The 15,538-nt window shown below is 39.2% G+C and overlaps 1 protein-coding gene across 1 annotated transcript in view; it reads right to left on the bottom strand.

Moving 5' to 3' along the window:
• Window positions 1-15,538, bottom strand: part of GABRA5 (gamma-aminobutyric acid type A receptor subunit alpha5) — a 138,256-nt gene that overhangs the window by 103,043 nt on the left and 19,675 nt on the right. Inside the window, exons 2-4 of the mRNA XM_075535613.1 lie at window positions 13,325-13,446; window positions 10,492-10,559; window positions 10,187-10,407 (exon numbers count right to left, since the gene is read on the bottom strand). Coding sequence (XP_075391728.1) covers window positions 10,187-10,407; window positions 10,492-10,559; window positions 13,325-13,446 — 411 coding nt within the window. The remainder of the gene's footprint in view (window positions 1-10,186; window positions 10,408-10,491; window positions 10,560-13,324; window positions 13,447-15,538) is intronic.

The raw sequence follows: 15,538 nt of genomic DNA, 5'->3' as shown, positions 1-15,538 counted from the left end.
TACACATTTTTGTTAGCTTCCCATTTACCCCCAACCTCACCTGCCATGCTCCTAATTAATTATTAACCCAGTTACTGTCTCTACAGATTGACCTATCTTGGATTTCCTATATAGAAACACACACCCAAATGCCAACAACAATGACAAACCAGAGGGAAAAATACCTCAAGAGAACAAAGCAGAAAGCATTAAAAACTGAAACAAATTTAAAGTTGGTCAACAGGGAGATGAAATGAAAGGGTGTTACATTTTAACCTAACTACCTCTACCACAATCTACTTTACACTGCACCCTGATATTAAAGCGAGTCACATCTCTGTCCAATGTCATAGGGGATTCACGGGGAGCTTAACCCATGTAGGGACCTAACAAATGGATCTTGACTTCCACTGTCTTCTATAACCTTCCGCAAACCAGGTGTTCACAATTTAAGTTCTAATACCCTTTCCTCTTCCATTCTCAGATTGTATTATTTACAATCATGTGATCACAAGACTGGTGTGCTTCCTCCATGTGAACTTAGCTGACGTCTCAGTTAGATGGCTGCTTGTTTTATAACGTATCTTTAAAACTCCAGAGATGATTATTTCTGATAGGCAGGCAACATCTGATTTCATCACCATACATTGCTATAGTATAGATCACTTCATGAAGGCAGGTATTGATTAGGGCCACAGTGGGTAGAGACACTTCAACAGAACTAATTGTTCTTAGATTAGGGCTACAATTAAGTGTGAGCTCAAAGTCCATTAATTTACTTTGGGTGTATTTATGTTCCTAGTTCTCTTTAGAGACATCACTATCATTTTATTGGAGAATATCAATGGTTCTCAACTTGTGGGTCATGACCCCTTTGGGGGGTCGAATGACCCTTTTACACGGGTCACCCAATTCATGACAGTAACAAAATTACAGTGATGAAATAGCAACAAAGATAATTTTATGATTTTGGGGCACCACAACATGATGAACTGTATTAAAGGGTCATGGCATTAGAAAGGTTGAGAACCACTGCTATAAATCATCCCCACAGGGCACAAAGTCATTCAAATGATAGAATAATTAATTTAGCCAGTAGTATAGAGAAATTCTATGAATTTTTAAGCCCTACCAGATATTCCTCTTATTGGCATGGTTAGGTCCCAAAGATTAAATTGTAAGGTGAAATTGTTGGTACTAGTGCGCCATCCCCTACCTCCACCCTATCACTAACCACTTATCAGTAGAGTCCCAATGACTATCAAAGTTTACATGGTATGGTGAGCTTCCCTCTCCCAACATGCCCTCCTACTGCTCTGGAGTGTGTGGGAAGGGTGGTCAGCTGTTGCCTGTTGTCTGTACCTTCCCATTCCCTACCATTGGCAATGACACCACTTTTTCTCCACCCATACCAACCCTAAAGTCTCATGTAACCCCCTTACCCCATGCCTCCTTCCCTCTCTCTCCACAGGTCTCCCACATACTTTCAGACCTCTTATGACCTCCCTCTTCCTCAAACCCTGAAATGCCAGACATAGATTACATAAACAAGCAAACTGTGATTCTTCAGATGGTTGGCCACCATTCCAATATGTTGTCTGCTTATGGAAGAGGTTTCAGTATATTGTTTAGGGTGACCTGGGCTGTCATGTCCCCAGGTAGGGCCCAGACTATTGGAGGCACCATCTGAGAATTATTTTCAAAGTTGTCATAAAGTGTAACATCAGATCACGAGATAGTTGATAAATGAGGTACTTTCTTTCTACTTACCTACCTTTCAATCACCTATCAATTCTTCAATAAATCATTCATTTAGTGGCTGTTGCCATCTATGTTGCTATGAAAAAATGGGACAATGTTGCCCCCCAGTGGTCATTCAAGAAACATGTGCGATACCACATTAGACCCTTCAGAAATACTACAATCAAAGAAAAAACACTAAAACTTTTAAGTTTAGAGATGTTTAGGCCTGTTGGCCTATAGATTAAATGTTGGGCTGCTAACAGTAAGATTCGTGGTTTAAAATCACTACCTACTTCATGGGCGAAAAACGAAACTATCTGCTGAAGTAAAGATTTACAGTCTTAGAAACCTGGCATAGTTACTATGATCTGAAATTGACTTGAGGGCAATCCGTTTGTTTTTAGACAAAGTTAAATTGAAATGGCAAAAGGCTCGATACTTCTAAATTACAGAATCAGACTTCTACTTTTTCCTATAATTCAATTCCATATGCTTTTTGGCTTTAGCTTATGTTTTTCAATGCAAAGTAGTATATTTGCTAATCATGACAATCTAAATGGAACATAAATAAAAATATGCCTTTTATTCAAACTAAAAACCATTCAGGTGGATATATTGTGCAGAACAGATCCAGTGGAGAGTGTTATTCAATACACTGCTTGTCTAGCATTGGATGTAGCTCAGCAGACTCCAGCCCTCACAATGGTGAAACTGCCAACATTCCCAACTGTTTGTTCTTATCTTACTCTACACAGACATATTGTTCTTGTTTCTAGGTAATGTCAGCTCCAGTTCATAGCTACTCCATGGACACAGAATGAAACCCTGCCCGGTTTGACAAGGTCCTCAAGTCTTTTGGTATGCTTGAGTTCGTAGTAGCTACTCTACCAATCCATCTTTCAAGGTCTTCCTCTTTTTCTAGCCCTCTGTTTTATCATACATGAATTTCTCTCAAAGGGACTTGTCTCTCCTGATAACATGTCCAAAGTATGAGACATGTGTGGACATGAAGTTTTACCATCCTCATTTCTATGTTGCATTTTGCCTATACTTCCTCCTAGATACAGTTGTTTGTCCTTCTGGCAGTGTATGGTATTTTCAGTATCCTTCACCAACACCATAATTCAAATGTATCAATTATTCCCCTGTCTTCCTTATTCATTGTCACTTGTATACGAGATGATGTAAAACACCATGGCGTGCGTCAGGACCACTTTAATCCTCAAAGTGTTATCTTTGGTAGTTAACTTAAAAGAGGCCTTTTTCAGCAGACCACACCAAGGCAATATGTCATGTGATTTTTCTGACTGCTGCTCTCATAAGCACCCATTTCATATCCAATGAAAATGAGACTCTTGAAGCAACAGAGGCATATAGTATCATCTACACAATCTTGCAATTGTAGTGATTGATTTGAGCTGGTGTCCACTCCATGGCAATGAGTGTTTTTATGAGTAAGTGGGTTGATAAACACTGAGGATGAAGAGATGTGAACAGGGAGAGTGTCAGTATACCTACAGATATATAGAGATGTGACAAAGGATTCACCTTTGTGCCAAATATATCCATGAATGGGATGGAGCACACAGGAGACCAAACAAAATACTGCCATTAAGTTGATTACAATTCATAGTGACGCTATAAGACAAAGCAGAACATCCTCTATGGTTTCCAAGGCTGAAAATTGTTATGGGAACAAAGTCTCTTTTTTTTTTTTTGCCCTAAGAGCAGCCTATAGGGTAGAACCGTTGACCTTGCAATTGGCAGCCTAATGTGTGTCACCAGAGTAAAGTTGTGAAAACTTTTTAGCCATGACCAAACATCTCAAAGGAGTAAGGAGCTGGAATTGGGGCCTAAGGACCATGATCTTGAGGGACACCAAGGGCAGTTGGCATAACAGAGTCCACAAAGACAATGTTGTACATTCTACTTTGGAGAATGGCAACTATTGGTCTCTACCTGATCAGAGGAAAAAAAGAGTAATGGAAATCAAAAGACACATGAAAACAATTCATTCAATGCACAGATACGCAGCAAAACATCCGTTTCCACAACCTGAAACCAGGAAAACCACATGGTGCTCAGCTACAAGTACAAACTGCTCTGAAAATAATCAAATTAGAAGATCCTGTAAAGTGTTTGAGAGATAATGTGGAACAAAGCTCCAAATCACACTATGCAGATAAAGACGTGGCACCCCCAATACTATAGACCATAATCTCCCTTCGGGTAGTGACCCCTATGTTAGAATAATCAAACAATTAAAATTAAAAAGGGCAGAATTTACCTAAGGTCAAAGTCCAGAGGATTAAGAAAAAAGAAGGAATGACAACAGGAAACACAAGGAAAATGTTAAGTGACACAGAAGAGCTTGCCAGGAATGAGTTGAAACAAATGCGTATGAATTATCGAATGGAAAACTGATGATCTGCTCTGTAAAATCTCACCGAATTCACAAAAAAGTTTTAAAAATAAAATAAATGAAATGTTCCACATTGCCTCCTTTCCTTCGTTTATCATGATGCTGTTTATTGGTCCAGGTGTGGGGATTTGTGTTTACTTTCCACTGAGTTGTAATCATATTGAGGTTTGTAGTGTTTGCTTTTCATCAGTAAATGCTTCTAACCTTCGTGGCTTTCACAAGCAGGGTTATGTCATCTCTATACCACACTTTGTTAATGAGTCTTCCTCTAATTCTGTCGCCGACTCTTCTGCACACTGTCCAGCGTCTTAGATTATTTGCTGAGCATGCAAATTGAATAAATGCGGTAAAAGGATACAACCGATGAACAGCTTTTCAGTTTGGATGCCACTCAGTGTTACCTTGCGCTGTCCAAACAACGCTATCTTTTGCTGAATATAGCCGCCCTGGGAGAAACCCCCATTCTTCATAACCGCATCCATAATTTGTTACAATCAAGTTAAATGTCTTTTATAGTCAGTAAAACATAAAAAGGCATTTCTTCTGATTTTTCTTCTTCTTCTCTGCTTTTGACAAAGATGTATTTGAAATCAGCAATGGCACCCCTTGTTCCATAACATCTACTGAATTCAACTTGAAGCTCTAGTAACTCACTCTCAATGTACAGCTGCTTAGGCTTTTTGAGTTACCGTTCACAGAACTTTTCTTGTGTATGATATGGTTTAATAATTACTACATTTCCTTTGAGTCGACTGATGTTAGAGGGGGCAAAGCTGTGACAGCACTAATACGATCCACCGAGTACAGGTCTTCCAGAGTTCTTGGCGCAGACTGGTGTTTACTACCAGTGATCCATTAGCGTGTTGACATGTAGTCATTGCTTTTGTGTCGATTCCTGGAGCCTTGCTTTTTACTAATGCCTTCAAGGCAGCTTGGATTTCTTCCTTCAATAGCATTCATTTTTTAAAATTGAGTTACAATTAACATATACAATTCAATTTGTTTATCTGTTTGTCATCCTGGGGTGGTTTGCATGTGATGCTGGCAGTTATATCACTGGTGTTTCAAATTCCAGCAGTATCATCCAAAGTGAAACAATTTCAGCAGAATTTCTAAACTAAGAATAGACTGAGAAGAAAGAATTGGCTATCCATTTCAGAGGAAGTAGCTGATGAAAACCTTATGCACAGCATGGAAATATTGGCAGAAACTGAAGGCTTAATGAAGGAAAAGAGAACATTGTCAGAGACGGTGCCTGAGGATAGGCCCCTTGGGCCGGAAAGCAGCAAAATGTGATTGATGGTGAGCTGCATTCTCAAAGCCGAGCCAACCATAGAGATTCAAGAAGCAAGTCCTGTGGGAGTGAGGCCGTCAGATCTTCATTTGCTGACAGGGCACAATTCAAGGTAACACGAAAGAACTGCAAAAATCTAGTCATCAGAAATTAGAGTGTATGAAGGATGAATCAAGTAAAGAGGAAGTCCTCAAAAATGAAAATGGGATGCATAAAGATCGATATCCCAGGCCTGTGTTTGCTGAAATAAACTTGTTATTGGCTATTTAGAAACAGAAAATTATTTGGTTTGCTATCTGGGGAATAAAACAATTGAGAGGAATGGATGGCTACAGATCTATCTTAACATACAATGCTGTCTCTAATAGGATTTCAACCAGTACAATTTTTAGTCAAATTCATGTGCCAACCAGGAAAGCTAGTGATGAAGAAATTGAAGAATTCTATCAACATCTTCAGGCTAAAACTGATTAAGCATACAATCTAGGTAGTTATGGGTGACTGGAATGCAAAAGGTAAAAATAAAAAGGATGAGGAGTCATTGGAAAACATGGTCTTGGTGATAGAAACAAAGCTAGAGAGCAGATGATAGAATTTTGCAGCACCAATAACGTTCACAGAAAATGCTTTTTTTTTCAAAAGCACGGATGGGGACTATACACATGGACTTTTCCAGGTGGAATACACAGAAACCAAAATGGCTGCATGCTTGGGAAGAGATGATGAAGTAACTCAATATCAGGAGCTAAAATCAGGCTAAGGGCTGACTGGAACAGAGCAGCAATTGGTCCTACGCAATTTCAGCTCAAAGCTGAAGAAAATCAAAACAGGTTCATATGAGCAAAATTGAGTCTATTTCACCTGAATTTTGAGAACTCAAGAACAAATTTGATGCATTGACTATTAATGACAGAAAGTCTGAGGAGCTTTGGGAGGACATGAAGAAGATCATTCATGAAGAAAGCAAAAGGTCATTAACATGACAGGAAAGAGAGAAAGGATCAAAGTGGATGTCAGGAGAAACTCTGAAACTTGTTCTTAATTATAGAGCAGGTAAGGAAAATACAAGAAATTATGATCTCAACAAGCTGAATAGAAAATTTCAAAGGGCAGCTCAAGAAGACAAAGTAAAAAAGTGCAATGAAATGTACAAAGATAGAGTTATAGACCAAAAACGAAGAACACGCTCAGCATATCTTAAACCAATAGAACTCAAGAAAAAGTTCAAGCCTTGAGTTGTAAAATTGAATGATGCAGGAAGCATCAAAAGACGGAAATAATTCACTGTCATGGAGGCTCCTGGAATTGAAGAAATACCAATGGAAATGTTTTCAAACCTGATGAAGCACTGGCAGCCCTCAATGGTCTATTCCAGGACATTTGGAAGACAGCTACTTGGCCAATTGACTGGTGTATACCAAGCAGGCTTCTAGCAGCAAGTGACCTTGAATCTCCCACATACACACCTGTGGAGCTGACCAGAGCTGGCTAATGGACTGCTTTATTCTGTACCCACCGCTCTTCACCTGGCATGGCCCATTTGGCTCAGTGCCTACACCCGGCATGGCCCGTTTGGCTCAGTGTCCACTTTGTTCTCGGCCTGCCGCTCTGCACCCGGCAGGAATACATCTTACATTCCAAAAACCCAGACATACCTATATCTCCCAAACCCTGACTACTTTACCTTATATGGACTCAAGGCAGCCCAATCGCATGTTTCCCAGCAATATAAACACCACTCCTGTAGCCTGGGGCGTGACTCCCTCGGCCTGGACAGTGTGGACCATAGGACTTCGCCCAGGCTGGGTTTTTGTCCCCCAAAAAGCCTGTTTACTCTAATTCGACTGATTTGGTCTCTGGCGCCTCTCGACTACCTTGCAACTGGAAGAGATTCCTATTTGTACCCATTCCAAAGAAAGGTGAGCCATCAGAATGCTCAAACTATAGAAAAATATTATTGATATCAAATGCATGTAAAATTGTGCTTAAAAAGATCATCCAACAATTGTTGTACCTACACTGAGAGGGAGCTGCCAGAGACTCAGAACTGGATTCAGAAAACAACATGTAACAAGGGAAATAATTCAGCCAAGGAATTTTGCTAATAGAAATCCAGGATTGACGCCTTCAGTATTGATTACAATACAATGTAAAGAAGACCAAAATCCTCACCACCAGATCAAAAGGTAAAATTGTGATAATGGAGAAGGAGTTGAAGTTGTCAATGATGCTGTCTTGCTTGGATCCACAATCAATTCTCATAGCATTGGCAGTCAAGAGCTCAAAGGATATATCACTTTGGGTAAAGCACAAGACCTCTTAAGCTTTGAAAAGCAAAGATATTGCTTTGAGAACTAAGGTACACTGGGCCCAAACCATGGTATTTTCTATGGCTTCATATGGATGTGAAAGTTGGACATTGAATAGGGAGGACAGAAGAGGAATGGATACATTTGAATTGTAGTGTTAGCAAAAATATATAGATTGACAGTATCATGGACTGCCAGAAGAGCGAACAGATCTGTTTTGGAAGAAATACAGCCATCATGTTCCTTAGAAGTGAGCATGGCAAGATTTTGCTCACAGAATTGGACACGTCGCCAAGAAAGACCAGTCCCTGGAACAAGGAACTGTGTTCGGTAAACAGCATCGGCGAGAAAGAAGAAGGCCCTCAATGAGATAAACAGATGCTGTGACTGCAACAATGAACTTAAGGATAACAAGTGTGAGAATTATACAGGATCAGGCAGTGTTTCATTCTGGTGTCCAGTTCAAGGGCACCTACCAACAAGAGGACAAACACACTTGATTGTTCCAACTGAAATGCAAATTCAACGGACAGGAACCTAACTTGTTTGTAATCCAATGGCTGCTTTTAAAGTCTAGTAGTACTATCTCCCTTACATTTGCAAATGTGGTGATGGACTAAACATGCTCACTCCAAGCTCAAGTTGCTGTCGCTCTTCTTCCTAGCGGTGGGATCTGACATTTTCCTCATGCCTCCAATTGCACTGTTTTCATTAACGGTGAGAGTGTCACCAAGCCAGCAGGGCTGCTGGTGAAGGTGCCTGGTACAGAGCCTCAGAGACGTCTGACCTGTCTCTCTCAGTGTAAAACAACAGGCCACACTCACAATTTAAACATTAATGTATCAGGTGATAGAGAACATACCATTATCCTCGAAAAGGGGAGCTTTATGTTTTAGGATATATATTAAGACTTTGGAACTAAGTTTCATAGGACTAGGGACCAGGTGCTATTCAAGGAGAATAACGTGATGGAAACAGGAGATAATTTTAATCTATGAACAAAAATAGTCACAAGATAGGCTCCCAGGTTTCCTTATCATAACAGCATTTGATTATTACTACTAACCCCGTGCAGTTCTCTGATACAATTTTGGGACTAAGAGCCCTGTCTCTACTCTGATCTTTGCCCACAAACTGAACATTTTATTCACATCTCTAGCTACCCTTTGGTAGTATAAATGCTTACGTGCTCAACTACTAGCCTAAATTTGACAGTAGAACCCAACAAGAGGCACTTTGGAAGACAGGCCTTCTGAACTTCTTGAAAAATGTCAGTCTTGAAAACAATACCATGTAGTTCTTCTCTGCACAGACAGGGTCGCCCTGAGTCATAATTCAGTAAATGGCAATTAACAAGGGCTTCCTTTCAACCCCTCGACTATTCCTGCCATTCCACTCTGTTTCCACATTAGAAGGACACTGCCCAAGGAACCCGGGACTCCCTGCTCATGTCTCCATCCACAGGCAAAGTGCATATAAATGCATAAGCCCAGTGCATTGATATGCCACAGGACCACTCGTCCACGTTGTACACCAGGCTGTTAGAAGTAGAGTCCCCTCCTTTGTCACATGTTTGGAACATTTACCAAGTGTTCAGACATGGCTTCCAAAGATGACAGTCTCAACATTATTTTCCACTAACATTCCTTCTTTTCAACATAGTTTATTTTCAGAATAACTATTTTGTAAAGAATTTTAAAATAAGGGGGCAAATTCCAATAATATCAGCTTAACATATATACATTAAGTATGTATAGATACTTGCCATTATTGTATTGCATTTTTGTTTGTTCAGATGTTAATATTTTATTTAATATTATATTTTTTGTTTGTTCAGATTTTAATATTTTATGACCTCTGTAGGGTCATAGAAACTTCAAAAAACTGTGGAAGATATATTTCCACCAGTCAATGCAATGATTCACTCAGAGGAAATAATTAATTCAGAATAAAAGATGATTGATGATCATTTAAAGTAAAGATATCAAAAGTTAACCTCAGCAATGAAATATTATTAAAGCATGTGATAAGTAGGCTTGTAAATTTTCAAAACATTCCAGAATGCAACTTTTAGGATTTCTCCTAAAAAAAAAATTCTAAAATAAAATGTCCATATATTGTATTAGCAAGGATTCAACTCCGAAGATGTTCTTGATCTTGAACTAAACAACTATAAATAAAAGCTACAGATCCCCGATTGTAGCCCAGAGAAAAACCCCCAATAGCAAAAGCAGGTCAAAAGCCAAAACGATACTACCATCCACAAATATGCTACCATTTGTACCCAACCCCACTAAGGAATCCCCAAATCCAATCCGGCCTAGGTAAAACAGATGAGATTTTCCTGCCTGGCTCAATATCCCTGCGTGTCCACTGAGTGTCCATGGGCTCAGGTCACTGGACCCTGCCCGGTCTTAGATCCCCTCCCCTTCGAATTACCGCATGGTGTAGAGCAGTGTGCCGTCATCCTCTAGCCGCAGCAGCTTGTTGGGCGTGGTCATGTTGTGCGCAATGGACTTCTTCCCATTGTGAAAGAAAGTATCCGGGGTCCAGATTTTGCTTGCAAGAAGGTTGTTAAGAGGGAGGCGCTGCATTGGCCCTTTGAATTGAAGTCTTTCATCTTTCCAGCTTTGTCGGAAAAACACATCTATGGTATATTCCTAATGCAAAGGGAGGCACTGGTTATGCTGAGTGTAAGAGTTCCTTGGTGGAGGGTTATGGCATGGGACCAGCCCGATACCTACCATCTCTGTGTCAGACACAGGGCCGAAGCTGGTGACGTAGATGTCCGTCCTCACCTGAGTAATTCGCTCTGAAACACAGATACAGAGTGCTGGCTGATCACAGAGTACACCAGGAACAGAGCAGGCGTGGATTTTCTCATTCTCATATGCTCACATCCAAGGCGCATCTGTAATACCTTGGTAAACCTGTACAATCTGATAAATGCCAACCTAAACCAATGGCTCTACACCATAGCATGAAATAAAATCCCCATATCATAAAGAAGTTGTCTGACCATCATTACACTTCTGCATCTTGCAGGAGTTGGCTAGAAATAAATATGGATTGGGCCCTGGTATGTGACTGAGAAATTTTCATAAACACCAGTGTCTAAGTTTCTTGTCCTATAAACTTAGAACAGTATTAGAAGCCTCACAGGGTGTGCCTCTGCCTGCCCAGAAATGAGTATTTTGAAAATGGATAATTAAGGAGGGTGACGGAAGAAAGACTCCAAAGATATGTACAATTGGAAATGCAGGTAAAGATGTGCAAGAAAGTACTGGCTGACCTTGGGCATAGAGGCAGAAGTGGTTAAGGAAGGAAAATCTACTTCATCTTACATATTTTATTTTATTTTGCATTAATTAAAATTGTAGGAAAATTACAAAGTAAAAATATGTTAATACTATCAGGTAAAAATGTGTGTATTCCCAGGGCCATAGGAAACCTTACAGCTCTACTTAAGTTCCATGTTCAGAATAACTAGCACAAGTGCCCACACAAACTACCCCAAATGGCTCCTCAATATTGTGCACAATATCCTGGGAGTGTTGCAATTGTATTTCTATGATACATGTCTGACTAGATGTATGTGTTTATACAATGATAATTTCTTGCCATACCTGTCACCCCATATTAGCTCATTTGCTCCTCTAGGATTCTCAGTATCCAGCTCATGGAGGACACACACTCATGCAGCTGGATGAAAGAGTGTGGAATTAATAGAGGATATTCCTCTCCCAGCATCTTGGTAGTGTTGAGAGTTACTATAATGTACGCAACAAATCACACTGCTGGAGAGTAGATTTGGGAACATAATGAAAATGATGATGAAAGGTGATGTCAAGAAGCCTACTTAGCTTTTCCTGTCAAAAACATATAAAGGGTAATTCATACTATAATTGAATCTCATCACTAAAAATGCAAATAAAGATAAGAGTTAAATTTCTTCTTAAGTTAATTATACGTAACCGAGGGTCCTTACTTACTGAACAGAGTAAGTTCCACTATAGTACAGTCAAGTTTTCCATAGACAAGGGCATTATTTTCCTGAAAACTGAATCCAGTACTCAGCTACAAAATCAAGTTCAAAAAGTGTGTCCTGAAGTGCATACCACTAGTATTTTATTTCATCAACATTTGTATAACCAAAGTAAATACTATGATTATGATTATGACCCCAGTGAAGAATTAAGCATATAATATACTATGATGTAAAACTTCACGTTCATTTAACAATTTCTGAAAAGGACTCATTCAGATAAAAGCATATAAACTTGACTATATACCATTTCTTAACCCAGGTTCTATTAGCTCTCTTAAGGCCAAAGAATTGGTTGGAGTTTCCTGTTTAAATGAACCAAAGCATGTTTTAGAATTCAAAGACAACATAAATGATTGTGAATTTTAAGACTGTACATGCTCAGTAGTTTAGAATAGTATTTGAATTTAACAGTAAGAATCAAATTATTTCAGCTAATACATAATCAACAGTGAAAACATTGGAAGTATTTATTAAGTTTTATATGATGGATATAGGCAAAATAGGATAGAATGGGTTCTTGATGCTAAATTCTGCCCTACACAAGAAATACAATTCAGGAAAGTAAACCTTTGCCTATACTTGTATTCTTAATCTCTTTGATAATACATGGACTGTACTCAATTGCTTTACTTAAAAATATCACACAGTCAGGCATCTGTAGCCAGGAAGCCAACCACTGTTTCTATTTAGTCCTTTGTCAACATATGAATTAATATTTCATGGAAGGTGGACTTATTGAGTCCCAGACTACTTAGGGTAGCTTTTTGAGATACAAAACTTTTTCCAAGATAAGGAGTCCTTACACATGGAAAAGAATGATGAAGTTGAAAAGTTATTCATGGGAAAGAAACAAACGTGGTTTATTCAGGATACTCTTTCACTTTTGCTGCTGGAAAGCTCAGTGAGCATCTCTTTATCTGAAGACCTCTACAACCATTTGAAATAATTAAAATTTTTAAACCTAATTTCTAAATGCTCATTCTTTTAGCAAGCCTATCTAATACAATTGGGGAAATTTCCGGATACATTCTTTGGATCACACACAAAGCCCTACTAGCAATTCACCAGAAAAATATGTTACCTTGCCTCAACCATTTGCCAAAATAGCCATTTGAGCTATTTCATTTTAGATGGTAAGATTAATGGTAGGGGTACGATAACAATAATTATGTTTTTATGTAGCAACAAGGACTGTGTACTCTTAGTGCTTAATAAATGTTCATCATTATTAGACATTAAATAAGTAAATAAATGAAACAAATTGGAAGTTACGATTCTCTGAGAAATTGAGAATGTGCAAGTGATATGTTAGAAAGACCCTGCTTATAGCTTCTTGCATTTGGAAAACAGTAATAAAGGATGCGCAATCCCTCCCTTGGGTAAAACAGTTATCAACTCCAAATTCTCACAGGGAAACTATTTTTAGGAACGTAAACAGACTTAATTCCTTGCATCGCAACAAACAACTTGACACGAGAGTTTCCTCTTTGGGGAAGCACCGCCCTCCTCGAGCAGAGGAGCCCACTCACCTCCAAGGCCAGGCCGCAGTCGGCTGTCGTAGCCGTCCAAGAGCCCATCCAAGATCCTGGTAAAGATGGTGATGTTGTCATTGGTCTCCGTTTTGACAGAATTGGTTGGTACTTGTGAAAAGCTTTTTAACAGGTAAAGAAAATAAACTTGCATCAATTATTCCTAACAAAACCATCTCAAGTTATCTTGTTTGTTCATTTTCAGAGCAAGCAATCCCATGGTCAGCTTTTTTTTTTAGGGGGGCAGCATCTAAGGACCAATCTCCATTGCCAAAGTTATTCTTCTCGACTGACCGGTCACTCTTGAATATCCAGGGAGAATGTTGGCTATGAGTTGGTCTTCTATCAACCTAATAGAACGATAAAATTCTGACTGTGAGCTCCTTGACTTTAAAGAGCAGTTAAACCAACATTTTAGCCATTAAGAAATGACACGATCAACAGAATTACCTTATGTCCCAAGGGGATGATTTATGTTATCATAAAATAATGCTGTCTCTAAAGTGAGCTAGAGACATATATATATATGAATGGACTTTAAGCTCACACTTAATTCTAGCCCTAATCTAAGAGCAAGTTGTTCTGTCTTTATGTATTGTAGACTTTTTTTCATCTTATTGGGGGCTCTTACAGATCTTATAACAAGCCATAATTCAATTGTATCAAGCACACTTGTACATTTGTTACCATCATCATTTTCAAAACATTGTTTTTATACTTGAACCCTTGGCATCAGCTCCTTTCTTGATCAATTATGTTGTAATTTTATTTCATATCTTGCAATATCTGCTGTCTCCCTTCACCCACATTTCTATTATTCATCCTCCTTAGTATGTGTTTGTGTTTGTGTGTGTGTGTCTATCCAACCTTGTGATCAGTTCCTCCTTTCCACCTCTCCCTCCCCTCCCCCTCCCCTCATGGTATCACTACTCCCACTATTGTTCCTGAAGGGTTTATCTCTCCTGTATTCCATGTGTCAAGACCTCTTATCTGTCCCAATGCATGTACTCTGGTCTAGCAGGATTTGCAAGGTAGAACTGCGGTCATGATAGTGGGTGTGAGGTGGGGGGTGAAGCATGTAAGAACTAGAGGAATGTGTGTAATACCCCCCCCCCATTAGAGATCACTGAATGCTATAGCAAAGTGTGGGGAAGAAACCAGATGGTCCTGGCTACCAGAAAGTATAGCATCTGGGTCTGAAAGCCTTGCCTTAAAACAAGCAGTCATCTAAGTGAGTCAGCAACTATAATCCAAATGGAGAAAGCACACATGCTTGTGTGATTCAAGGATCATAAATCATAAAATCTAAATCCAAAGGAGGAAATGGTAAAGGAACTTAAATTCTGAACACCTGTTTCTAGAAGGCTATGAATAACAGGGGGAACCCAAAATTCACCTGCAGGGTAATCACCTGGATTAACCCTCCAGCAAATCCCCTTTAACAATAGGTGTGCGAATCTCCTTGCTATCACGCAGAGAGCACTGTAAAGTGGATCATAGCAAATGTACTTCAGTTAAAATGTAACACCGTATCATTTGGTCTCCCTTTTGACCCATTTTAAAGTTGTTTCAGTTTTTAATATTTTCTTTCTTTTTGACTGATTTTTTTCTCTGGGTTTTTTTGTCTTGTAATTCTTATTGGGTTTGTTTATTTTCTAGCTTCATGTTGGGGTTTTGTATGAGGTTATGTATCTGAAATTCAGAGTAGGTAGATCTACAGACAGCAACTGGGGTAATAATTATTGAGGGGCATGTCAGGCGAGGCTGAGGGAAATGGGGAGCTGACAACAACGAGTATGAGGATGAAGAAAAGGTTCAGAAGTGACTGGGTGGTGATCGCACACCTCTTCTTAATATGCTTGAACGAGCAGTGGATGGTGTGTGAATTGTGTCAATAAAACTCTTAAAAATAGAACCTAACATACTTCTAAAAGATTTCAGAAGTCTGGTTTAAGCACAGAAAAACTGAGTTCATTTGTCTTGGAAGCGGAATTGGTGAGGGTATATTTAAAACAGTATGCAACTTCAACAATACTGTTAGTGCCTTAGAATGCATTGTACCTCACTAAAATACCTATTCTGGTGCCTGTACCTGTGACTGTCATCCTGTTTGGAACTAGGAGTTTTCTTTTATGGTGTTAATAAAGTTCTGCAAGTATAGGATGTGTACAAGTCTAATCACTTCCTGAGTTATAAAAAGAACAGAACAGGGAA

This window comes from Tenrec ecaudatus, chromosome 17 (genome assembly GCF_050624435.1).
Source record: "Tenrec ecaudatus isolate mTenEca1 chromosome 17, mTenEca1.hap1, whole genome shotgun sequence".
Lineage (NCBI taxonomy): Eukaryota > Metazoa > Chordata > Mammalia > Afrosoricida > Tenrecidae > Tenrec > Tenrec ecaudatus.
Note: the sequence above shows the minus strand (reverse complement) of the source record. Positions and strands in the feature narration are given on the sequence as shown.